The sequence below is a fragment of the Diaphorina citri genome, unplaced genomic scaffold (genome assembly GCF_000475195.1).
Source record: "Diaphorina citri unplaced genomic scaffold, Diaci psyllid genome assembly version 1.1 scaffold2947, whole genome shotgun sequence".
NCBI lineage: Eukaryota > Metazoa > Arthropoda > Insecta > Hemiptera > Psyllidae > Diaphorina > Diaphorina citri.
The window spans coordinates 3,519-27,381 of NW_007380359.1; the positions used below are offsets into that span (position 1 = coordinate 3,519).

Here is a 23,863-nt window from a genome sequence, read left to right on the forward strand (position 1 = left end):
AAATTATTATATCGGGTCCACCACAGGTGAGTTTCCTGAAACTCCGTTAAGTTTAATCTCGGATTAAACCATTTGATTGGCTCAAATTCTTGATTCTCTTTTTTTTAATCATCTAGTCAGATTGCCTAATCCGAGAGTTATACTTAACGACTTAACAGTCACTTTGTGATTCGGCCATTAAGAATACTTCCGTACCTGATTGGTCGAGCTGGAGTTAATTGACCAATGAAATACGAGCTCTGCAATCGAATATTTATCCGCCAAATTGTGACGCAGAATCAATCAGTAACAAAATAAATAATCTAACAAACACTGGAGCGCAAAATAGCACCGCTTACACTCACTACTTTGTATACGAACGAAAAAAGGCATCCAAAAAAGTACATAGAACCTCGATTAATTTTCAACTTTTATTTTTCCACTCTCCAAAATCCATTGTTTTTTTATCATTCAAAGGACTATCCTTTCTTATCCGAGAAAAGATCGTAAAAGTGATCATTCAACTACCCCGTCCCAATTAGTTGAAATAACGAGGTTCTACTTATTGATTTTTTTATATAGAAGAAGAAAAAAAGTGGATTACTTTCTACTTTTTCATTGAAGATTTTAAAGCTACATTTAGGCCACGAGAAAAGGAAATTTACTACAAAACTAACATAAAGTCATTTAAATGTATAGGAAAACAAAAATAGGAACTTCTAAACTTAAATATAACCCTAATAATAAAAACATTCTTTCAGTCGTTAAGGAACAGAGTGTGTTATTGGTAACCACAATTTGAATAATGGTGCTTTTTTAGACGGCTCAAATGGGACTCAAAGAGTCCCCTTTAGTGACCTATTTTGGTCTCTCAATCATCTCCAAAATACTCTCATTCCCATCCCAAATTTATCTCACGTTTAATTATCAAATAAATTAAAATATTAAATATCAACCCAAATGTGTCAATTTTTCATATTTTCACAAACTTTTAATCGTAGATACACTCACAACACAAAAATAGTCTTTTATGATTAATTACTTCAATACTAAAGAAGGTATTTTTTTTTTGTCTGTGTACCCCCCCCAAAAAAAAAAAAAAAAAAAAAAAAAAAAAAAAAAAAAAAAGGATACACACGTCACTGTGATAGGAGAAAGCCAGCCGTTCCTCAAATGAACTTTATCTGTTCAGCATAAAGTCCTCCCCGGGCGGTAATCGATCCCGCGAACTAGCGCGCTTATAAGGCTAACTAGGCTGGCGAAATATCTTCTGTCAATACAATTTAATTGTAGGAAAAATGGCCTAATGGTCAAAGATTCCGACATTTGCAACATACAAACATACATAACAAAAACTACCCAGTTGAGCTCGGCTGTATTTTTGGATTGGACGACGAGAGTCGAATGGACTTTTTCGAGAACTTGGGGAAGTGAATGCGATGTCGTCGTGTGTTCTTCTTCAAGTCCTCCACTTCGGGATCGCCCGGTATGGAGCCGGAATCTGTCGAATGCGAAGTGTCCTCTTCGGGTGAGTTCGCCTGACTCCCGGACAGGGCACTACTATTGGAGAGGGAGCTGTTTTGGCGTAGTTCCCCTAGTTTGGGGGCCGATAGGGGACGTTTGGGTTTACGGTTGGCGTGTTTCTGCGACGGCTTCTGAGGTGGAGGGTGCTGGGACTCTTGCATGTAGTTGTCGGATTGGGACGACTGCGATTGGGACGATTGGATTTTGACGAGTTGTTTTTCGATCTGCGCATAGAGGAAACGGTGGTAAATATTGAGATAAGTTAATAAAGGTCGTTGTTGTAGCAGTGACAGATCAGTTAACATGATTGGGACGACTGGATTTTGACGAGTTGTTTTTCGATCTGCGCATAGAGAAAACGGTGGTAAATATTGAGATAAGTTAATAAAGGTCGTTGTTGTAGCAGTGAGAGATCAACAGGTTCCAGGGTTGGAATGAGATTAAAGAAGGTTCCAACAGATCCTCAACATCTTAATAAAGGTAAACCGCAGGTGATATGCGGAAAAGAAAACGATCAGAATCAGAAAATGTCCGCCCTGGCCGGAATTTGAACCCAGCACATCTGGGTTGGTAGTTTGTGTTCTTAAACACTCGGTCACAGAGATTGCCACGATTGTACTTCACGTACAATCCATTACGTATAATTCTATTCTACTACATGTCTCTAAAATATTACCTCCAAGTACATTCCACTCACCTCCTGATCAATGGTCTCACTAAACTCCTCACTGAACGACTTGGCCAGTCGGTACCCAGACCTCATCTGTCCCGTCTCATTCACATTATTCGTCCCTTGTCTAGTAGCCTGGGGCACATAGCGTCGCGAGCTATCGCCGGGCGGGGCCTCGCTCTCCACGCCCACGAAGTTTTGTCTAGTAGCCTGGGGTACATAGCGGCGCGAGCTATCGCCGGGCGGGACCTCGCTCTCCGCGCCCACGAAGTTTTGTCTAGTAGCCTGGGGCACATAGCGGCGCGAATTATCGCCGGGCGAAGCCTCGCTCTCCGCGCCCACGAAGTTTTGTCTAGTAGCCTGGGGAATATCTCTAACCGTTTTGTCGCTGTGTAGCTGAAAACCGCCAAAAAACGGTCGAAATCTGTCCAAAAGCGGTCAAAATACCGCCAAGCGCAGCAACCATCTTAACCAAACGTTTTGTTTTGCATCCTTTTGTCACATTTGTGAACTACATACCAAATTTCAAGTCTTTAGCTTATACTGTTCCCGAGATATTGTTAAATTACACCGAAAAACGCCAAAAAGCGCTAAAATGCCGCCAAGCGTTGCGCCGGTCTTAACCAAAAGTTTCGTGTCGCATCCTTGTCATATTTGACATCTACATACCAAATTTCAAGTCTCTAGCTCTTACGGTTCTCGAGATATTTTGTTTACAGACAGACAGACAGACACACAGACAGACACACCCACGGACCAATGGCTGAAACTTTGGATTTAGGCTCTAGGGACCTCAAAACGTGTTTTGGCACTAAAAACTGACCATCGAAATTTTGACCCGATTACATTACTTTCCTTCCTATAGGATAAGGAAAGTAAAAAAAAAGATAATTGTGAAATAGTAACAGAAGAAGGGGAAGGAAGCAATGTTTTCAGCAAAATGGAAGAAAAAGAAAAGAGATTGGAAGTAAATACAGAAAACTACTATTACCTTCATGTTGATGGTGCAGGTATGGAGGTGAAGATGAAAGCACGCGGAGAAGATTAACTCAAAGTTAAAAAGAAAAACAAAAAACAACTCACACCAAAGTGAAAATTGGGGGGGAAAAAGCAAAACTGAAAATTTTGAAATAATGCACACTTTACACACAAATTATAAGTACACTATAAATCGTATCTACAATACTTCTTACATTACTTACAGTGAGAATAAATAAATAATAATGAATATGGAGATTTCAATGACAGGCCATGAGGAAAATGGGTTTTAAGGAAATATTAATTGGACAAAATTGACTTTGGAGTTATGAAAATAGACATGAGTAAGGAGATCTAAATGGAGATTTAATGAGGCAAATGGGTTTTAAGGAAATATAAATTAGACAAAATTGACTTTGGAGTTATAAAAATAGACATGAGTTAGGAGATCTAAATGGAGATTTGAATAAAAAGATCAGTCCAAGGAAATTTAAATTTAAACGATAGATCCGCCCAAGGAATTTTAAATGAAAAGATCAGTCCAAGGAAATTTAAATGAGATAGATTAGTCCAAGGAAATTTCATTCCTAGGAAATCCAATTATAAAGAGACAGATCATTCCAAGGAAATTTAAATATAGATCAGTTTAAGGAAATTTAATTATGAGACAGAGGAGTCCAAGGAAATTTAAATGAGACAAATCAATCTAAGGAAATTTAAATGAGATGGATTAGTCCAAGGAAATCCAAGGAAATTTAATTATAAAGAGACAGATGAGTCCAAGGAAATTTAAATGAGACAGATGAGTCCAAGGAAATTGAAATGAATTTTCCTCACCTGACATCTCCCTCATCTTGAAATCCGATATCAAATACAAACGAGAAGCAAATTAAACAAAAAAGGGTTTCAGTTTAGTGAGTTGGACTTGGCAGTGGACTTTCTATTAGACAGTTGTTTTTTTTTCTTCCTTTTTTGAGGTAAGAGGGGGAGCTGTTTAGTCCAAATGGAATTTTTAAAAACCCGAAAATTATTCAAGTAATCTTGAGATCCAAATAAATGTCCTCTACATAAAAAAAAAACATTCTGTCTTCCTTTTGTCAAAGATTTTAAAGCTACATTAGGCCACGAAGAAAAGGAAATTTACTACAAAACTACATAAGTCATTTAAAATGTATAGGAAAACAAAAGTAGGACTTCTAAACTTAAAATATAACCCTAATAATTAAAACATTCTTTCAGTCGTAAGGAACAGAGTGGTTATTGGTTAACCACATTTTTGAAATGATGGTGCTTATTTAGACGGCTCAAATGGGACTCAAAGAGTCCCCTTTAGTGCCTATTTTGGTCTCTAATCATCTTAAAAATACTCTCATTCCCTATCCCAAATTTATCTCACGTTTAATATCAAATAAATCAAATATTAATATCAAACCCAAATGTGTCAAATTTTTCATATTTTCACAAACTTTTAATCGTATACACTCACAAAACAAAAATATGTCTTTTAGCGGCTTTAGCTTTCGCCGAATGGCGATAGCAGAATAAAGAAAAGATGTCTTTTTGTATCTGCTATACACCGGGGTGATGGTCTCTAGCTCTAGCCATGTTAAATTGGCTGGCTCGTCCTGAACCGCAGTCAACCATCGTGAGGACTTGTACTTGGTCTTTAAAAGCAGAGAGAACCCTTTCAGGAACTGCCAGCTTGCTAGGCTGGTTAGGGTTAGCTGTTCTCCTCCCTGTTTATAGTCCCACAGCCAGACGCTAGTCTTCTCTCTGTTTAACGTCCCCTAGCCAGACAGAAATGACAGGTAATTTGTTTGGTTTTCATTTCAGTGTGAGAAGCTGAGAAAGAAGAGATCAAGTTTAGTCGGAGCTTTTGTATCAACACACGGCAAATCCATTGATGATGTCGACAGAAGTATTGTAGAAGCAAGGTAAAAATCTTCTTTTTCTTCGCCTCTTCCCGTGTTCAGACGGGGTCGGCGTTTTTCGTCAGCATCTCGAATCAGCCCTGGGGTGATTGCTTTGGGCTGATATTTGATTTTGGGGCTACAGAAGCAGGTTAGATAGAACAGAATAGTATTGTACCTCCTTTGGCCACACTATGGGTCATTTACTCCTGAAGTAAACGTCTTTGGGTCAGAAATTCAGAAAAAAAAAAACTGATTTGATTTCGAACCAAAGTTTGAAAGAAAAAAAAGTTCTCAATTTCCAGATTTTTTTGCTGAAATTTTGACGTCGAACGTTCCAATGTTATTGTTTTCCCCATTTCCAATAACAATGGAGCAGTTGCAAATGGGTAAAAATTACAAATAAATGATCGATTCCTATGTAAAAAGTTAAGAAAAATCCAAATCTGAGATCAAAACTCCGAAAAAATAACTGTAAAAGGTCGAAAATTCAATTTTTATTTTCCATTCTAATGAAAGAGTTCAAATATGTGTGACGTCAGACTTTACGCAGTTGTTTTTTTCGTCCGTTAGGTAGCGCCACTATGCAAGCGCGCTAGCGGAGGAGCAGCAAGAACTGCGCAGAAACGTATGCACACAAACACATTAATGCGTTGCCTGCGAGGGAGCTTTGCTCGGGACATTTGATGAAAAAGTTCTCAATTTCCAGATTTTTTGCTGAAATTTTGACGTCGAACGTTCCAATGTTATTGTTTTCCCCATTTCCAATAACAATGCCCTCATCCCCTTTTCTAATACACAAATCATTGAATTTTAGGATTATTGAGATATTGGGAAAATCCTACAATGCTGCAGTGAGCACCAAAGTTGTGACATAATAACACATGGGATTTTAGGATTATTGAGATATTGGGAAAATCCTACAATGCTGCAGTGAGCACCAAAGTTGTGATATAATAACACAAATAAACTGCATTTATACACAAATCCCCCTTTTTCACACCAGGACTTCACTGAACGAAGTGACCCAGGAGTTGGCAGAACGAGTACACAGGTGGAAGCAGATTGAACTCATGCTCGGATTCAACATTATCAACAACAGCGGATTGGCCTATCTCGAGAATATGCTGTACAGGAACACACCCAATGGTCGAAGCCTCCTCAAGAGTAAGTTGGATTTAGCTAAAAGAGTGTTGAATTACTGGAATAAAGTTGTTGATCTTTATTATTATTATTATTATTATTATTATTATTATTTTTAGAGGGAACTGCAACTTCTGAAGGTATGTCTTAACAGTCGACGGGCCAATTGACATCGATTACAATAAATTATGTTCAATTACTGGAATAAAGTTGTTGATCTTTTTTATTATTATTATTTTTAGAGGGAACTGCAACTTCTGAAGGTATGTCTTAACAGTCGACGGGCCAATTGACATCGATTCATAATAAATTCATCGATGACCGTCGATTTGACTTATATCCTTTCTTCTTTCTATCGCAGGTCGCATGAGTAGTCAGGACGATCTGGATGACGATACGAATTCCAACTACTCTCTCCCCATGCCTCCCTCCGTCACAGGTAAGCTCCTGTTCGAAGATGGCGACTCTCAAGGCTACAACTCGGACGCCCAATAGGAACACAGAATAGAATTAAGCCCCGCCCCCCCCTTCCTAACTCACCCAATCAGAATAGAACTAACCTCTGATCGATAGAATTCAAGTCCTACCCCTCCTTTTAGCTAATCACATTTAGGAATCACACATGGCTTCTTCTGTTACTATTTCACAATTCTCTCTTTTTTTTTTCTTTTTTTTACTCGAATTGTTCGTTGAGTTTAAAATTTTCAGCCAATCAGATTGCTCAATCCAAGAGTTAAACTTAAACTGGGTTTCAACTCTGACTGTGGTCCCGGCCACAAATCACTCAAGTTCCAAAGCCATAATACCACCTAAAAGATGATTTCTACAAACAAATTTCTGTACATGTGTATGTATATTTTCGAGGTTTTCCATCACACATGGCCGTGATGCTTAGCGTGTAATCAAATAAATAAATAATAAACATTTAGGAATGACTCAAGGCTACAACTCGGACGCCCAATAGGAACACAAAATAGAATAATCCCCGCCCCTTTTCCTAACTCGTCCAATCAAAATAGAACTAACCTCTGACCAATTGAATACAAATTCTACCCCTCCTTTTAAATTTTAACCAATCAAGACTCAAGGCTACAACTCGGACGCCCAATAGGAACACAAAATAGAATAATCCCCGCCCCTTTTCCTAACTCGTCCATTCCTAACTCACCCAATCAGAATAGAACTAACCTCTGATCGATAGAATTCAAGTCCTACCCCTCCTTTTAACTAATCACATTTAGGAATGACTCAAGGCTACAACTCGGACGCCCAATAGGAACACAAAATAGAATAATCCCCGCCCGTTTTCCTAACTCGTCCAATCAAAATAGAACTAACCTCTGACCAATTGAATACAAATTCTACCCCTCCTTTTAAATTTTAACCAATCAAAATAAATGACACAAGAGTACAACTCGGACGCCCAATAGGAACACAGAATAGAGTAAGCCCCGCCCCCTTCCTAACTCATCCAATCAGAATAGAACTAATCTTAACCAACCAGAATAGGAACACTAGTTTTATCGAAAAATCCAAGTCCCTCCTCCTCCTCCTCCTGACTCTAGACTTTCACGACACGCCCCCTTTTATCTCTCTTATCCTTCAGCCAATTAGAACATAGCCGAGTTACGCCCCTGACGCCCATAAATTAGGCCACACCCCTTTTCCTTTCTAACCCAATGAAAATGTTTAATAGTCTGTAGTACTTGTTGATGAGTAACTTTAAGTACTGAATAGTTGAGCTCTGATTTTTCCATTTCTTCTAAACGTGTGTTTTTTGCGTGATCGAGTGTCCTTTTCTTTTTGTTACATTCTTAACTTTGTTTTCTAGCTTGTTGCTTGCACATCTGTCTTGTTTTTCTTTTATTTTTCCCCGTTTTCTTTGTTTGACCGAAGTGATTTGCTTACTTTCTTCTTACCCTTTTTTGATAATTCTTAATTATAAGTTTAATTGGATCACTTCAACATTTTGCCCATCAGCAGATGTTTGTTATCCTGTAAATAACTGACTATGATGGGCATTTATACATAAAGAATTTATAAAGAGCTTCTTCTAAATTAAGTCACACAAGGATCAGAGAAAAAAGATAGGTTCCAAATTAAAAAAAAAAATCACTCGATTACATTACTTGCCTTCCTTTACGTCTATAAGATAAGGAAAAGGAATTTTAATTGTGTTAAGCATATTTAAATGCTTGTCACAAACATCGTTCCCCGATTATTTCACCTAGATAAATTTCATGACATGACTTGGACCCGAACCACCAACCTCCAGATCCAAAGTCCAACGCGTTAACAACTGCACCACTGAGGTTGGTTATAAGATAAGGATAAGGAAAGTAAAAATTAAAATTTACTGTATAGTTTGACGTTGAATTTCTTCTTGATATGAAGCTTCACGAAGTTACCGAGTCTTTTTTTTTTTTCAAAATGATAATTGACTTTATTTTTCAATAAGACAGAACAAACATATAACAAACAATAATAGGTAGTAGAGAAAAAAAAAAAACAAAAAAACAAAGAAAAAGATTATGTAAAAAAAAGAAGCAATTTCCTTTTTTCCACTTTCTTATTTTAACATTAATAAAATGTCCCATCTATTTTTGTTGAGATGTACCTCCATTCATAGAATACATTCAAAAATATGTATTCCGTGCTAAAATGGACTTTAAAAAATGAACCAACTGCTACATTAGACTCGTGTGGTCTGTGTCGTTGCATGTCCTGTGGTCTGTCTCATCAGATCGACGAGAAGGGACACATTACTTCCTTTACTTCTTTCTTATTTTGATGAAGAAAAATGACCTATTAGTCGATTTCACGCATTTGATAGCAACCTCTTATTGATTGTATTTAATTTTTGTATGTATTGTCGTGTCGTACTTCTTTTATTTGATATAATTTTGTTACTCGTACTTCTAGTTATACAAACACGTTAAGTAATTTAGTTCTTAATTTTTACTTTCTTAATACTATTTATTGTTTATTAGATTTATATGAGATAAATCTTTTATTTATTTATTTTTTGAAGCGAGTAATCCTCGAAATTTACAAAATTCTATAACTAGAAAAGTATTATTTTTTCTTAGGAATGTTTAGTATTAATCAAAAAAGGGAGCATGTAGGGGCTAACGATTTGACCTGGGTAATACCCGGAAAATTTTCGGATAATACCCGGGTTTTACCGAACATTTCGAGTAAACGGGTATCATAAGCGCTAAAAAAAAAGAAAAAAAAATACCTACTTTTCTAGTTATAGAATTTTGTAAATTTCGAGGATTACTCGCTTCAAAAAATAAATAAATAAAAGATTTATCTCATATAAATCTAATAAACAATAAATAGTATTAAGAAATAAAAATTAAGAACTAAATTACTTAACGTGTTTGTATAACTAGAAGTACGAGTAACAAAATTATATCAAATAAAAGAAGTACGACACGACAATACATACAAAAATTAAATACAATCAATAAGAGGTTGCTATCAAATGCGTGAAATTGACTAAATAGGTCATTTTTCTTAATCAAAATAAGAAAGAAGTAAAGGAAGTAATGTGTCCCTTCTCGTCGATCTGATGAGACAGACCACAGGACATGCAACGACACAGACCTTACGACAATACATACAAAAATTAAATACAATCAATAAGAGGTTGCTATCAAATGCGTGAAATCGACTAATAGGTCATTTTTCTTCATCAAAATAAGAAAGAAGTAAAGGAAGTAATGTGTCCCTTCTCGTCGATCTGATGAGACAGACCACAGGACATGCAACGACACAGACCACACGAGTCTAATGTAGCAGTTGGTTCATTTTTTAAAGTCCATTTTAGCACGGAATACATATTTTTGAATGTATTCTATGAATGGAGGTACATCTCAACAAAAATAGATGGGACATTTTATTAATGTTAAAATAAGAAAGTGGAAAAAAGGAAATTGCTTCTTTTTTTTACATAATCTTTTTCTTTGCTATGAATGGGGGTACATCTCAACAAAAGTAGACGGGACATTTTATTAATGTTAAAATAAGAAAGTGGAAAAAAGGAAATTGCTTCTTTTTTTTACATAATCTTTTTCTTTGTAATAATAAATAAAGACGAGTGTTTCACCGTTGCCATGAATCAACCGCTACATTAGACTCACGTGGTCTGTGTCGTAGCATGCATACCCGTAAAGTATAGTTCTCCCTTCTTTTTTATCAATCGAATCCAATGAATTCGGATTCGAGGGATTTTTTTCTTTCTCAAACTGAATCCCGGATTCAAAAAGACAAAGAAAAAAACCCTCATGTCTCCCATCAGATTGTAGGCATTTGGGTGCCCCTAAATATTTCCCTGCGGAACCCTTAAATATGCCAGTTCGTTCCCTTACTCAATCTCCTGTTATGCCAGTTCATTCCCTTACCTCAATCTCCTGTTATGCCAGTTCATTCCCTTACCTCAATCTCCTGTTATGCCAGTTCGTTCCCTTACCTCAATCTCCTGTTATGCCAGTTCGTTCCCTTACTCAATCTTCTGTTATGCCAGTTCATTCCCTTACCTCAATCTCCTGTTATGCCAGTTTGTTCCCTTACCTCAATCTCCTGTTATGCCAGTTCATTCCCTTACCTCAATCTCCTGTTATGCCAGTTCGTTCCCTTACCTCAATCTCCTGTTATGCCAGTTCATTCCCTTACCTCAATCTCCTGTTATGCCAGTTTATTCCCTTACCTCAATCTCCTGTTATACCAGTTCGTTCCCTTACCTAAATCTCCTGTTATACCAGTTCGTTCCCTTACCTCAATCTCCTAGATATACTGTCCGAGTCCTCAAAGTTAAAACAAACATTTTACATATGTGACGTCACATATGAAAATTATTTAAAATGTTTTTCCCCCAAAGAGAGAAAGAAAAAATCCCAAGAATATCAACTCACTTCTACACCCAGAAAAATCGCTCCAACTCCGGAGCAGGGAAAATGTAAACTCATTGTTGTAAATTGTAATGTTAACGATAGTATAAGGAAGGGAAACAGTAGGTCCTATGTAGGTGTTGTATAGGTATCCCACAGTGATTTCCAGAGTACCTACATTAGGTAAGTTAGATAGGAAGCATATTGGCAAAATGGCAGAACTATTCAAGATCCCATTAGGGCCTGGGAATTTCCCACATCAGCATTCATCAGCCTCATCATTACATAATATGTTTATATTATAAATGACACGAGAGACAGACCATTTCGCGACAAAAATGTGTGATTTCTTTCAACTATTTCGAGTCAATATGGGAAAATCTGAAACTAAATGACACGAGAGACAGACCATTTCGCGACAAAAATGTGTGATTTCTTTCAACTATTTCGAGTCAATATGGGAAAATTTGAAACAATATACGGCTCTACCCTGGGGTAATATACATAATGCACTTAATTAAGAAACGTCTCTTTTACTCTTATTATTTTCAAGTTGCGTTGTAATATTTTTAATGTTAACTTGTTAAAATGAATCCTTTTTCCCCTTAATTTATTAGCAATGAATTAGATACAATAGATACTGACATCGATAAAATCTGTCCTCAGAAAATATGGATAAAATACATAATAATATCCTGAGAAAATATGGTTAAAATCGATATCAGGGCCGTATTTAGGAAGGGGGGAGGGGCCCGCTCCCCCTCCCTTTAGGCATCATCTTTGCTACTTTACTATGGGGCGAACTTCGAAAGTTCGAAGCATCTCCCCCGTATATCTCTGTTGGGACTTTTTGGCCCCCTCAGTAAAATCCTGGATACCGCCCTGGCTCATTTACTATAACCAGGGCTATGGGATGATAAGCACAATGTCTTGGATAACATATCACTTGTCATTCATAGGACGCGAGACAATGAAAACAATGACTAGAAGAATAGATATTAGCTTCTAATTATGTCTCACTGGTCAAGGTTTCACGCTGGAGGAATTTCGCTTGACTGAAACGTGAACGGACTGGAGGCTTGGAAATTTTATGGACTGAAAATATTGAAATTGGAACAATATTTTGAGGTTTGAAAAATAATAAATAAAGAAGAGTGTTTCACCGTTGCAATGGAAACAACCGCTACATTAGACTCACGTGGTCTATGTCGTAGCATGCATACCCGTAAAGTATAGTTTTCCCTTCTTTTTTTAGCAATCGAATCCAATGAATTCGGATTCGAGGGATTTTTTTCTTTATCAAACTGAATCCCGGATTCAAAAAGACAAAGAAAAAAGAAACCCTCATGTCTCCCATCAGATTATAGGCATTTGGGTGCCCCTAAATATTTCCCTACGGAACCCTTAAATATGCCAGTTCGTTCCCTTACCTCAATCTCCTGTTATGCCAGTTCGTTCCCTTACCTCAATCTCCTGTTTGAGCTGGCACACCTCCAGATCGGAGAAGGCTGATGAGGATTTCAAATCCGAAGCATCTCCCTGTAAGGCTTGATGTTCCTGGAGACGACGTTCCAGTTTAATTTTCTCCGAGGCCGCATTCTCCTGTTCTTGTCGTGCCCTCTCCAACTCCTTCTGGAGGTTAGCTGAGGAGAAGAAAAGAAATTCGTTATAGAGTAGATCATCGAGCGGCAAATATGTGCATTAAGGTAGAAACACACTACTATCACGTCATGTCAAATCACGTCACGTGAAGTCAGAAAAATGTAGTTCAAAATTTTCCCATAATATTTTAGGTAATGTCGTTCAGAACAGCCACACTATGATGGAAGTGCGTTTCTACCTTCAGGAGCGGCAGAAGGAGGTAGAAATTGGGGAAAGTTTGTTGGGGTTTAAGGATGGACCAGTCAGTAGGTATCAAGAATGTTCCTGATGTCATGTGAGGGATTGTGTCATGTTGGTTTTTAATTCGTTATGGGTTATTTTAGGAGAAGATTTGTCAAAGATTAGATGAGAAGAGATAAGAGACTATTTGGTAGCAATGAAACAACTGGTACATCAGACTCATGTCAGTATGTCACCAGTGCCGTTTGGAGATTAGCTGATGAGAAGAAAGGTCGTTAGAGGTAAGCTAGCAGAGGAAACGCAAAGAGAGATTCGTTATAGGTTAGTTGAGGATAAAAGAAATTCGTTATAGATGTCATCGAGCGGCAAGTAAGTGCATTGGGGGCAGTAGAAGGAGGTGGAGAAATAGGGAAACATTGTCGAGCTTGGAAGATGAACCAGTCAGTTGGTATCAAGAATGTTCTTGATGTAATATGAAGACATAGTGTCATGTTGCTTTTTAATCCCTTATAGGTTAGCTCAGGAGAGGGGTAGATTCGTTAAAGATTAGCTGAGAAGTAGAGATAAGAGATTTTTTCGTAGCAATGAAACAAATGGTACATCAGACTCATGTCAGTATGTCACCTGTATCATTTTCAGGTTAGCTGATGAGAATAGAGCTCCGTTATACATACGCTTAGAAGATGGTCCCGATATTAAAGGAGACGGAAAACAGGATAGAAAAAAGACAGCCGTTCCCAGAACGAACCTTACCTGTTACGAATAAATTTCTCTCCGGACGGGAATCGAACCCGCGACCTGGCGCTTACATTTCTACTCACCCAGATCGAGCTCAGCTCGTTGCAGGCCCTCCATGTCCTTCATCATGCGTCTCAGATGTTGCTGTGAGGATTCCTTCTGTCTGTAGACATACCAGCATATGGTGAGTGCTATTAGAATGAGAGTGCCTAGGATGTAGTCTTTCACGTGGGAGGTGGAGTCTGGAAACAAATAAAGAAATAGATGAGAATAACAGTAAAATTTAAAGAAGAAGAATAATAATAAATAGTGACAAATATTGTATAAAATGATTTATTGAAGTAAATTGGTCATTATTGGTGTACCAATATGTAGTCTCAAAGTGTCGGTAATTTTTCAAATTAGAATAAACAATAATAGTTCGTCAAAAAAGACAAATAATAGGTAATAAAAGAAATAGAAAAAAGAGAATAACAGTAAAATTTAAAGAAGAAGAATAATAAATTGTAATTGTAATTTTTATTTGACATTTTAAAAGTATACATATTTTTCATATAGGTTAAATAAATTTCAAATTGAGTTTGCTGGTGGACACATCTCATGATTAATGAGATATATCCACCAGGAAATAGGACATATTTTGAATTTCAATTTAGAGCCAAATGCCTAGGATGTGACAATTATTGTATAAAATGATTTATTGAAGTAAATTGGTCATTATTGGCGTACCAATATGTAGTCTCAAAGTGTCGGTAATTTTTCAAATTAGAATAAACAATAATAGTTCGTCAAAAAAGACAAATAATAGGTAATTTATGATTTACAAAAGAGCAAATGAATCAGCGAGGTAATAATAATAATAATAAAAACGCGAGACAAGACTATGTTTATAAATACAGGAACTAATTCTCCACATAAATTGTGTGAAATTTTACTTATTTATTAACCCACACACAAAAGAAAAATTGTAGCGAGAGCAGTGACTCGCAAAATAATAAAAAAAAAGTAAATAAAAAATAAGAATTATGAATAATAATAAATTATGAAAAATATGTGTTGTTGGAACGGAAATCTATTCAAAACGAGTAAACAAGTACCATTCATTCATTACTGATCATTCTCTCACATCTGTCTCTTTATAATTAAATTTCCTTGGACTAATCCATCTCATTTAAATTTCCTTAGATCGATTTGTCTCGTTTAAAGTTCCTTGGACGGATCTATCGTTTAAATTTAAATTTCCTTCGATTGATCTATCTCTCATTTAAATTTCCTTGGACTCCTCTGTCTCATAATTAAATTTCCTTAGACGGAATGATCTGTCTCTTTAAAATTGGATTTCCTAGGAATGATCTGTCTCTTTATAATTGGATTTCCTAGGAATGATATGTCTCATTTAAATTTCCTTGGACTAATCTATCTCATTTAAATTTCCTTGGACTGATCTTTTCATTTAAAATTCCTTGGGCGGATCTATCGTTTAAATTTAAATTTCCTTGGACTGATCTTTTAATTTAAATCTCCATTTAGATCTCCTTACTCATGTCTATTTTCATAACTCCAAAGTCAATTTTGTCCAATTAATATTTCCTTAAAACCCATTTGCCTCATGGCCTGTCATTGAAATCTCCATATTCATTATTATTTATTTATTCTCACTTTAAGTAATGTAAGAAGTATTGTAGATACGATTTATAGTGTACTTATAATTTGTGTGTAAAGTGTGTATTATTTCAAAATTTTCAGTTTTGCTTTTTCCCCCCCAATTTTCATTTTGGTGTGAGTTGTTTTTTGTTTTTCTTTTTAACTTTGAGTTAATCTTCCCCGCGTGCTTTCATCTTCACCTCCGTACCTGCACCATCAACATGAAGGTAATAGTAGTTTTCTGTATTTACTTCCAATCTCTTTTCTTTTTCTTCCATTTTGCTGAAAACATTGCTTCTTCTTCTGTTACTATTTCACAATTCTCTCTTTTTTTTTTCTTTTTTTTACTCGAATTGTTCGTTGAGTTTAAAATTTTCAGCCAATCAGATTGCTCAATCCAAGAGTTAAACTTAAACTGGGTTTCAACTCTGACTGTGGTCCCGGCCACAAATCACTCAAGTTCCAAAGCCATAATACCACCTAAAAGATGATTTCTACAAACAAATTTCTGTACATGTGTATGTATATTTTCGGGGTTTTCCATTGGCTATTTTTTACGACGTCAATACGTCCCGATTATTTTCATTATTATTAATATTTTTATTCATTTATTTATTTTTTTATGTCTAAGCAGGTGGAAAGCCCCCCAATAGGGCCATTTCTTTGTTATTTTTATATCATTATTATTTTTGCATGTGTATCTGTATAATAATCTGACTGTTATAATCTAAATCCCCCCCCCCCCCCCCCCCCCCCCCGTTTCTCTTCTCCCGCACAGACCGTGGTGGTTGTGAGGCCTCGATCCCGTGGCGCGGGGACAGCCACGATTCTTCCTCCTCCGAGAGAATGGACGAAGACTCGGACCAGCTCTCTCTCCTCCCGTCTCATTTGTCGCATCTCCCCCCTCATTTCTCGCGCGTTCACTTTACGCTGGGCGGGGAGAACGAATCGCCCGGCGATAACTCGCGACGCTATGTGCCCCAGGCTACTAGACAAAACTTCGTGGGCGCGGAGAGCGAGGTCCCGCCCGGCGATAGCTCGCGCCGCTATGTACCCCAGGCTACTAGACAAAACTTCGTGGGCGTGGAGAGCGAGGCCCCGCCCGGCGATAGCTCGCGACGCTATGTGCCCCAGGCTACTAGACAAGGGACGAATAATGTGAATGAGACGGGACAGATGAGGTCTGGGTACCGACTGGCCAAGTCGTTCAGTGAGGAGTTTAGTGAGACCATTGATCAGGAGGTGAGTGGAATGTACTTGGAGGTAATATTTTAGACATATGTAGTAGAATAGAATTATACGTAATGGATTGTACGTGAAGTACAATCGTGGCAATCTCTGTGACCGAGTGTTTAAGAACACAAACTATCAACCCAGAGGTGCTGGGTTCAAATTCCGGCCAGGGTGAACATTTTCCGATTCTGATCGTTTTCTTTTCCGCATATCACCTGCGGTTTACCTTTATTAAGATGTTGAGGATCTGCTGGAATCTTCTTTAATCTCATTCCAACCCTGGAACCTGTTGGAGATGTTAACTGATCTGTCACTGCTACAACAACGACCTTTATTAACTTATCTGATATGTAGTAGAATAGAATTATTCGTAATGGATTGTACGTGAAGTACAATCGTGGCAATCTCTGTGACCGATTGTTTAAGAACACAAACTACCAACCCAGAGGTGCTGGGTTCAAATCCCGGCCAGGGCGGACATTTTCTGATTCTGGTCGTTTTCTTTTCCGCATATCACCTGCGGTTTACCTGTATTAAGATGTTGAGGATCTGCTGGAACCTTCTTTAATCTCATTCCAACCCTGGAACCTGTTGGAGATGTTAACTGATCTGTCACTGCTACAACAACGACCTTTATTAACTTATCTCAATATTTACCACCGTTTCCTCTATGCGCAGATCGAAAAGCAACTCGTCAAAATCCAGTCGTCCCAATCCGACAACTACATGCAAGAGTCCCAGCACCCTCCACCTCAGAAGCCGTCGCAGAAACACGCCAACCGTAAACCCAAACGTCCCCTATCGGAAGGAGTTTTTATTAATAACTACATTACTTTCTTTTTAAGTTTTCATTTCCAACCTCCAATAATTTTGCAATATAGGTAGTCTTTCCTTGGATCTAAGTAACTACATATTTAAGTATTCTAGTCCCATATTTTTTGTCCACCTGTTTATTTAAGTATCTATTTCTCTCTCTCCCTCTCTCTCTCTCTTGGACTTTTTAATTTCAACTGTAGTGATCAAAAATACCAAAATAAAATTTGTCATTAGACATGATATTTATTCAGACCATCCAGAGATACTCTCTTCCTTTTCTTTTTTCCAAGATACATAATTTCATAGTTGGGGATATTGTAGCTAGCTATAATATACCTACCTGGTAGGTACCTAATCTAATGATGAAAAAAAAACTTGCAGTGCTCTTGTGAATAGGACATTTGAGCTGGACAATATTCTGACCGATGGTGTGCTAATGGGTTAATAGTTTACTGCTAAACAATGTCCTTGTGCCTACAGCGTTGCCAAGTTTACAAAATAGCCGAAGATTTTTGTGCTTCACTTTTTCAATCTCTCAAGTGTCCACTCGTCGCTACCTCATTGAATGCTCTGTGGTCTGTGTTGTTTTGAAATGAAAATTTGAAAAAATATTTTTTATCAGTAGAGCTGAACCGAAGAACTTTCAACTTTAGTGCTTTTGATAAGAGATAAGAGGGAACTTTACACATCCTCCAGTTTTCTGTAAATCGGCGTTTAGTGTATCAGTCTGTAAGCTTTACATTTTCCCCCCTAGTTAAACTAGTGCCACATCATTAGTGTGATAAGGATGATACTGATGAGTGAGTACCTACCTACCCTGATGACAACCACATCGAAATAGCCGAACATTTTTGTGCTTCACTTTTTCAATCTCTCAAGTGTCCACTTGTCGCTACCTCATTGAATGCTCTGTGGTCTGTTCTGTGTTGTTTTGAAATGAAAATTTGAAAAAATATTTTTTATCAGTAGAGCCGAATCGAAAGAACTTTCAACTTTTGTGCTTTTGATAAGAGATAAGAGGGAACTTTACACATCCTCCAGTTTTCTGTAAATCGGCGTTTAGTGTATCAGTCTGTAAGCTTTACGACACACAACAGTGCTTTTGATAAGAGATAAGGGGGAACTTTACACATCCTCCAGTTTTCTGTAAATCAGCGTTTAGTGTATCAGTCTGTAAGCTTTACATTTTTCCCCCTAGTTAAACTAGTGCCACATCATTAGTGTGATAAGGATGATACTGATGAGTGAGTACCTACCTACCCTGATGACAACCACATCCTTCGTGGGCGCGGAGAGCGAGGCTTCGCCCGGCGATAATTCGCGCCGCTATGTGCCCCAGGCTACTAGACAAAACTTCGTGGGCGCGGAGAGCGAGGTCCCGCCCAGCGATAGCTCGCGACGCTATGTGCCCCAGGCTACTAGACAAGGGACGAATAATGTGAATGAGACGGGACAGATGAGGTCTGGGTACCGCCATCCCATATAGTATGTCCTTTATAAACATGGAGCCTGATGGACGGGGAGAAAGACCTGTAGATGCTAAATTAACACGAGAACACAAAACAAAAGCCAACCCGCTTGAGATCAAACATCCCGGGAACTCGTGTGTACCCAGCCTTTCATGTATAAAATCTTTTGTTGTACCCTGTACATTTTTCATTTTATCCGCTGTTTACGCACTCTAGTGGATTTCAGAGTCAAACTAAAATTTACGGCGGTAAAATTTAAAAATTGATAAGGAGAAAAGCAATAAAAAATTGCCAAATTTTTTTGGGATTTTTATATTTTTCTAGTTTTTCGTCTCACAAATTGATTTTCTGCGTGTATTTTATTTCGGAAACAACCTACTTGAATGGAGTGATCACTACCCAGCAGTTTCCCCATAACACATTCATATTTACAGACAAGACAAGTGTTAACTTTTGGCACAGATCATCAAAATTTTAATTTTGAGTGTTTTTGTGTTTTACCTGTATCTCGGTATTTTAAATTATTGATACTCATTTCCCTTGGTGTTTACTAATCAAATATGCATTTCCCAGTGGTACGTGCAATCAGATATGCAATCCTGAACAAGTCTCACAGCCTGGTCAAAGAAGCCTCCCAAAAGATTACTGTTCATAAAAGGTTTGTCACACACACCCCATCCGGAGGATTCTGTCCTGAACCAGACAGGACACCATTTGGTTTGTTTGGCCTGGTATGTGCCGTTGTTCCAGGTTTTACCTGTATCTCGGTGTTTTAAATTATTGATACTCATTTCCCTTGGTATTTACCAATCAAATATGCATTTCCCAGTGGTACATGCAATCAGATATGCAATCCTGAACAAGTCTCACAGCCTGGTCAAAGAAGCCTCCCAAAAGATTACTGTTCATAAAAGGTTTGTCACAGTTTGGCACAGATCATCAAAATTTTCATTTCGAGTGTTTTTGTGTTTTACCTGTATCTCGGTATTTTAAATCATTGATACTCATTTCCCTTGGTGTTTGTTTACCAATCAAATATGCATTTCCCAGTGGTACGTGCAGTCAGATATGCAATCCTGAACAAGTCTCACACCCTGGTCAAAGAAGCCTCCCAAAAGATTACCGTTCATAAAAGGTTCGTCACACACACCCCATCCGGAGGATTCTGTCCTGAACCAGACAGGACACCATTTGGTTTGTTTGGCCTGGTATGTGCCGTTGTTCCAGGGTTACTGATTGGTGCTACCATTAGCAAATACATGGCCAACTTCCTGGAAGAAAATGAACTCTTTGTCCCATCAGATGACGATGATGACGACGACGATGACTAAGACTGATTTTTTCAATTTTCATATTTGCCATACATTAGCTCACAATTTTACTATCAAATTGCACTATAATCTGATGATATTTTTGTGCTTTTTATTGTTCTAGTCAGAGCTGGCATGTTTTTTGATTTAGATAAATTTTCCTACTAATATATGCTAGGTATCATCAGTTTTCAGTTTATCACTTTATGTTCCAAAAGTTAGTGACGACGATGACTAAGACTGATTTTTTTAATTTTCATATTTGCCATACTTTAGCTCACAATTTTACTATCAAATTGCACTATAATCTGATGTTATTTTTGTGCTTTTTATTATTCTAGTCAGAGCTGACATGTTTTTTGATTTAGATAAATTTTCCTACTAATATATGCTAGGTATCATCAGTTTTCAGTTTATCACTTTATGTTCCAAAAGTTAGGGTGACATCATCCATGCCTTTCTTGCTCATCCTTTTTTCCTATCCAAAACTCATTGGGTAGTGAAATCTGTACCTAGGGGACGGTAATTATGACAAAGCCTTGACAGTGGAAAAGAAAGCTCCTTTTTGTATTTAACCTAACCCTATAATAACACTAATCTGTAACACTGGTCACTGCTCATTTGTGCCAGTTCCTTTGGTAGCAAACTTCCACTGATGTGACTTCTGCACAAGTACCGAAAAAATTGTTTTTTTTTTTTTTTTTTTTTTTTTTTTTTTTTAATTTTAAATCAAAAAAAAAAGTAGAAAGTATCACTTTTTTCTTTCTTCTTATAAAAAATCAATACAGTAGAACCTCGATTATTTCAACTAATTGGGACCGGGGCTAGTTGAAATGATCACTTTCTATGATCTTTTCCTCGGATAAGAAAGGATATCCTTTGAATGATAGAAAAAACAATGGAGAGTTGAAAGACTAAAAGTTGAAATAATCGAGGTTCTACTGTACTTTTTTGATGCCCATTTTTCCTTTCCCGTGTACAAAGTAGTGAAGGGTGTATTTTGGCTTCCAGTGTTTGTTAGATTATTTATTTTGTTAACTGATCTGATTCTGCAGTCACCATTGGCTAATATTATCTTCAATTGAAGAGCTCGTATTTCATTGGTCAATTAACTCCAGCTCGACCAATCAGGTACGGAAGTATTCTTAATGGCCGAATCCACAAAGTGAGTTTAAACTCGGTTTAGGTTCAACTCTCGGATTAGGCAATCTGATTAATGATTTAAAAAAAAAATCAAAAATTTGAGCCAATTAAATGACCTGCTTAATCCGAGATTAAAACTTAAACGGAGTTTAAACTTACTTTGTGGATCCGGCCATTAATCATTTAACTAACCAAAGAGACTGTAGAATCAGTTCTATGTACAGTGTTAATTGTTTTTAAGTGATCCGTTTTCTGACCCCCAGTACTTTTCCTATTTTTTCCGACCATTGTAGCCTTAAGTTTATTTTAAGTGTAGGAATTTTGCCTAATTTATTATTATTATTTTTTTTTTAATTGCCTAATGTATTACTGGGAACAACTTCAGTAACTAAGTAGTTATCCCACTAGGCTTCCACGCTGGAAGTCCCGGGTTCAATTCTCGGCGGGGTCGAACTTTTAGACGGGCGATGATGTAATAATTGAGACAGTAAAAAGACTTGTGATTCTGTAACACCCACAGGAAATTCTAAAGAGTACTTTGCTTCACCACAATTTTTTTTTTTTTTTTTTAATAAATTTATATTGAGTGTGGAATTCAGCCTCATGGCCTGTCATTGAAATCTCCATATTCATTATTATTTATTTATTCTCACTTTAAGTAATGTAAGAAGTATTGTAGATACGATTTATAGTGTACTTATAATTTGTGTGTAAAGTGTGTATTATTTCAAAATTTTCAGTTTTGCTTTTTCCCCCCCAATTTTCATTTTGGTGTGAGTTGTTTTTTGTTTTTCTTTTTAACTTTGAGTTAATCTTCCCCGCGTGCTTTCATCTTCACCTCCGTACCTGCACCATCAACATGAAGGTAATAGTAGTTTTCTGTATTTACTTCCAATCTCTTTTCTTTATGTGAATTCAAACTCAACAACCATTATCATTCCTAAACCAGTGAGAGAATATTTAGGTTATTCTTTGGATTTAGGAGTTTTGTATTATGTGTACATGGGACTTCTTGCTGTGTTCCTAACCAATACAATCAATATTTATGCTGGGGTAAATGGGTTAGAAGTTGGTCAGAGTTTAGTCATAGGGGTTTCAATTATAATATTTAATATCACTGAAATATTAATTTCCAAAGATCCCAACATTATCAACAATCATATATTTTCATTGTATTTGATAATACCATTTGTAGCAACATCCTATGCATTGTACCAACATAACAAATATCCTGCTCAGGTGTTTGTTGGTGATACCTATTGTTATTTTGCTGGAATGACCTTTGCTGTTGTTGCTATTCTGGGCCATTTCAGTAAGACCATGATTTTATTTTTCATTCCTCAAGTTTTCAATTTTGTGTATGCTATTCCTCAACTTTTTCGTATAGTGCCTTGTCCTAGACATAGGATACCAATCTTAGGAAAAGACTGTTTAGAAGTTAGCTATGCAGAGTTTGATTTGTTACCCTCTAATAATCAAATGGTTTTAACAGTTATGACCACACTAGGCATAGCTAAAGCAACAAGAAAAAAGTGCAATAACTTGACACTCATTAACTTGTACCTCCTGTTTAGTGGTCCTTTGCCTGAAAATAAATTGGTCAATAGGTTGCTCATGTTACAAATATACTGTAGCATATTAGCATTTGTTATAAGATATCCTGTTGCCTGCATTTTCTATGATTCATAATACAACTACCTTGGTAATTTGTTATACTATATTTCATAACAGGCTATAGGTAACTCAAGCTCTAAAATCAAACTACCTAACTTAAAGGCATGTTCTACTGAAATACATTTTAATATTCCTAATTAAAAAACAACAATAATCCCAAGGTATTTTTTTTTATTTTTTTATTTCTGACCTAGTTTTGGGTAAACTTATGAAAAGAAAATTATTTCATGTGGAACATTGTAGCTTCCCTAGCTTGCTTCAATTTGATCTCATGACCTCATGTCATAACTGTGAAACCAAAATGTAGAATGAAATCTTTGATTTGTTTTAAACATGGATCCAAAGACGTTAAATGGTATTTTTTCTAGTCCTTGTAAAATAAAACTCTTTGGAATTGTAGGCTCTGCTAACCATCCAGGACCGTTTCAGTAGGTAGCTATGCTATTTAATAATACATATTATATAAATGATACATATATGTATATTTTTTTTTTTCTTCTGGGCAATAGCAGAATTATTATAAATACAGCTACATATTTATTTATTTATAAATACAACAAAAATATTAGTAAATTGTTATTAAATTTGAATCATTAATTTCTCCAAAATAGGTACCTACCTTGGGTACCTAGTTCTGAAACAGTTAGTTCACAAGGTAAAAAAAGGAAAATGCCCCAGGTGGTTGAACACCCATCCAGATACCAAATAAGCACAATGTTGCTTAACTTCAGTGATCTGTCACTGTCACAAACTTACACTATCCACAGCAAGGCCACATTGCCCCCCCTCGACAAAATCCTGGATACGGCCCTGATTCACAGGCATAAAATGTGGATGTTTGAAAAAAAAAAGAAAAAAAAAACAAAAAAGTCTGGACGAGCCTTTCATCTTTCAG

General features: G+C 36.9%; 4 protein-coding genes and 1 long non-coding RNA gene across 7 annotated transcripts; 3 read left to right on the top strand and 2 right to left on the bottom strand.

The window, feature by feature from the left end:
• Positions 1-1,801: 1,801 nt before the first annotated feature.
• LOC103519807 lies at positions 1,802-3,170 on the bottom strand. The gene is made up of 3 exons (XM_008484894.1): positions 3,165-3,170; positions 2,201-2,533; positions 1,802-1,846 (listed from the first exon to the last, which is right to left on the bottom strand). Exons 1-3 carry the CDS (start codon positions 3,168-3,170, stop codon positions 1,802-1,804), a joined length of 384 nt encoding a protein of 127 aa, XP_008483116.1.
• A 1,809-nt stretch (positions 3,171-4,979) lies between these two features.
• On the top strand, positions 4,980-18,858 carry LOC103519808. The gene is made up of 6 exons (XM_026831151.1): positions 4,980-5,085; positions 6,068-6,228; positions 6,566-6,643; positions 16,102-16,565; positions 17,235-17,366; positions 18,580-18,858. Exons 2-6 carry the CDS (start codon positions 6,135-6,137, stop codon positions 18,856-18,858), a joined length of 1,047 nt encoding a protein of 348 aa, XP_026686952.1. The 5' UTR covers positions 4,980-5,085; positions 6,068-6,134.
• Positions 9,278-10,172, bottom strand: LOC113471757. The gene is made up of 2 exons (XR_003394338.1): positions 9,991-10,172; positions 9,278-9,816 (listed from the first exon to the last, which is right to left on the bottom strand). It is a non-coding gene; the product is annotated as an uncharacterized LOC113471757 (long non-coding RNA).
• Positions 18,859-19,117: 259 nt separating the features above from the next.
• LOC103519805 (essential MCU regulator, mitochondrial) lies at positions 19,118-20,236 on the top strand. 3 transcript variants are annotated; one of them, XM_008484892.3, is made up of 2 exons: positions 19,118-19,591; positions 20,069-20,236. In XM_008484892.3, exons 1-2 carry the CDS (start codon positions 19,402-19,404, stop codon positions 20,170-20,172), a joined length of 294 nt encoding a protein of 97 aa, XP_008483114.1. In that variant the 5' UTR covers positions 19,118-19,401; the 3' UTR covers positions 20,173-20,236. The 3 variants fall into 3 exon arrangements, with proteins under 3 accessions (XP_008483114.1, XP_017303807.1, XP_026686951.1); XM_017448318.2 differs by having other exon boundaries at positions 19,118-19,576; positions 20,054-20,236; XM_026831150.1 differs by lacking the exon at positions 19,118-19,591 and adding an exon at positions 19,598-19,755 and having other exon boundaries at positions 19,977-20,236.
• An 813-nt stretch (positions 20,237-21,049) lies between these two features.
• Positions 21,050-23,502, top strand: LOC103519809 (UDP-N-acetylglucosamine--dolichyl-phosphate N-acetylglucosaminephosphotransferase). Its single transcript, XM_008484896.3, has 2 exons — positions 21,050-21,056; positions 22,103-23,502. Exons 1-2 carry the CDS (start codon positions 21,050-21,052, stop codon positions 22,981-22,983), a joined length of 888 nt encoding a protein of 295 aa, XP_008483118.1. The 3' UTR covers positions 22,984-23,502.
• The last annotated feature ends 361 nt before the right edge of the window (positions 23,503-23,863 follow it).

Bases quoted from the DNA above. Each gene is read 5' to 3' on its own strand.
- LOC103519807 (XM_008484894.1), bottom strand. The intron at 1,847-2,200 runs GTGAGTGGAATG...CTCTATGCGCAG, and splicing joins GTGAGACCATTGATCAGGAG to ATCGAAAAACAACTCGTCAA.
- LOC103519808 (XM_026831151.1), top strand. From the start codon at position 6,135: ATGCTCGGATTCAACATTATCAACAACAGCGGATTGGCCTATCTCGAG. The intron at 6,644-16,101 runs GTAAGCTCCTGT...TCTCCCGCACAG, and splicing joins CATGCCTCCCTCCGTCACAG to ACCGTGGTGGTTGTGAGGCC. The intron at 17,367-18,579 runs GTTTTTATTAAT...TAGTTAAACTAG, and splicing joins AACGTCCCCTATCGGAAGGA to TGCCACATCATTAGTGTGAT.
- LOC103519805 (XM_008484892.3), top strand. From the start codon at position 19,402: ATGCATTTCCCAGTGGTACGTGCAATCAGATATGCAATCCTGAACAAG. The intron at 19,592-20,068 runs GTTTTACCTGTA...CCGTTGTTCCAG, and splicing joins GGTATGTGCCGTTGTTCCAG to GGTTACTGATTGGTGCTACC.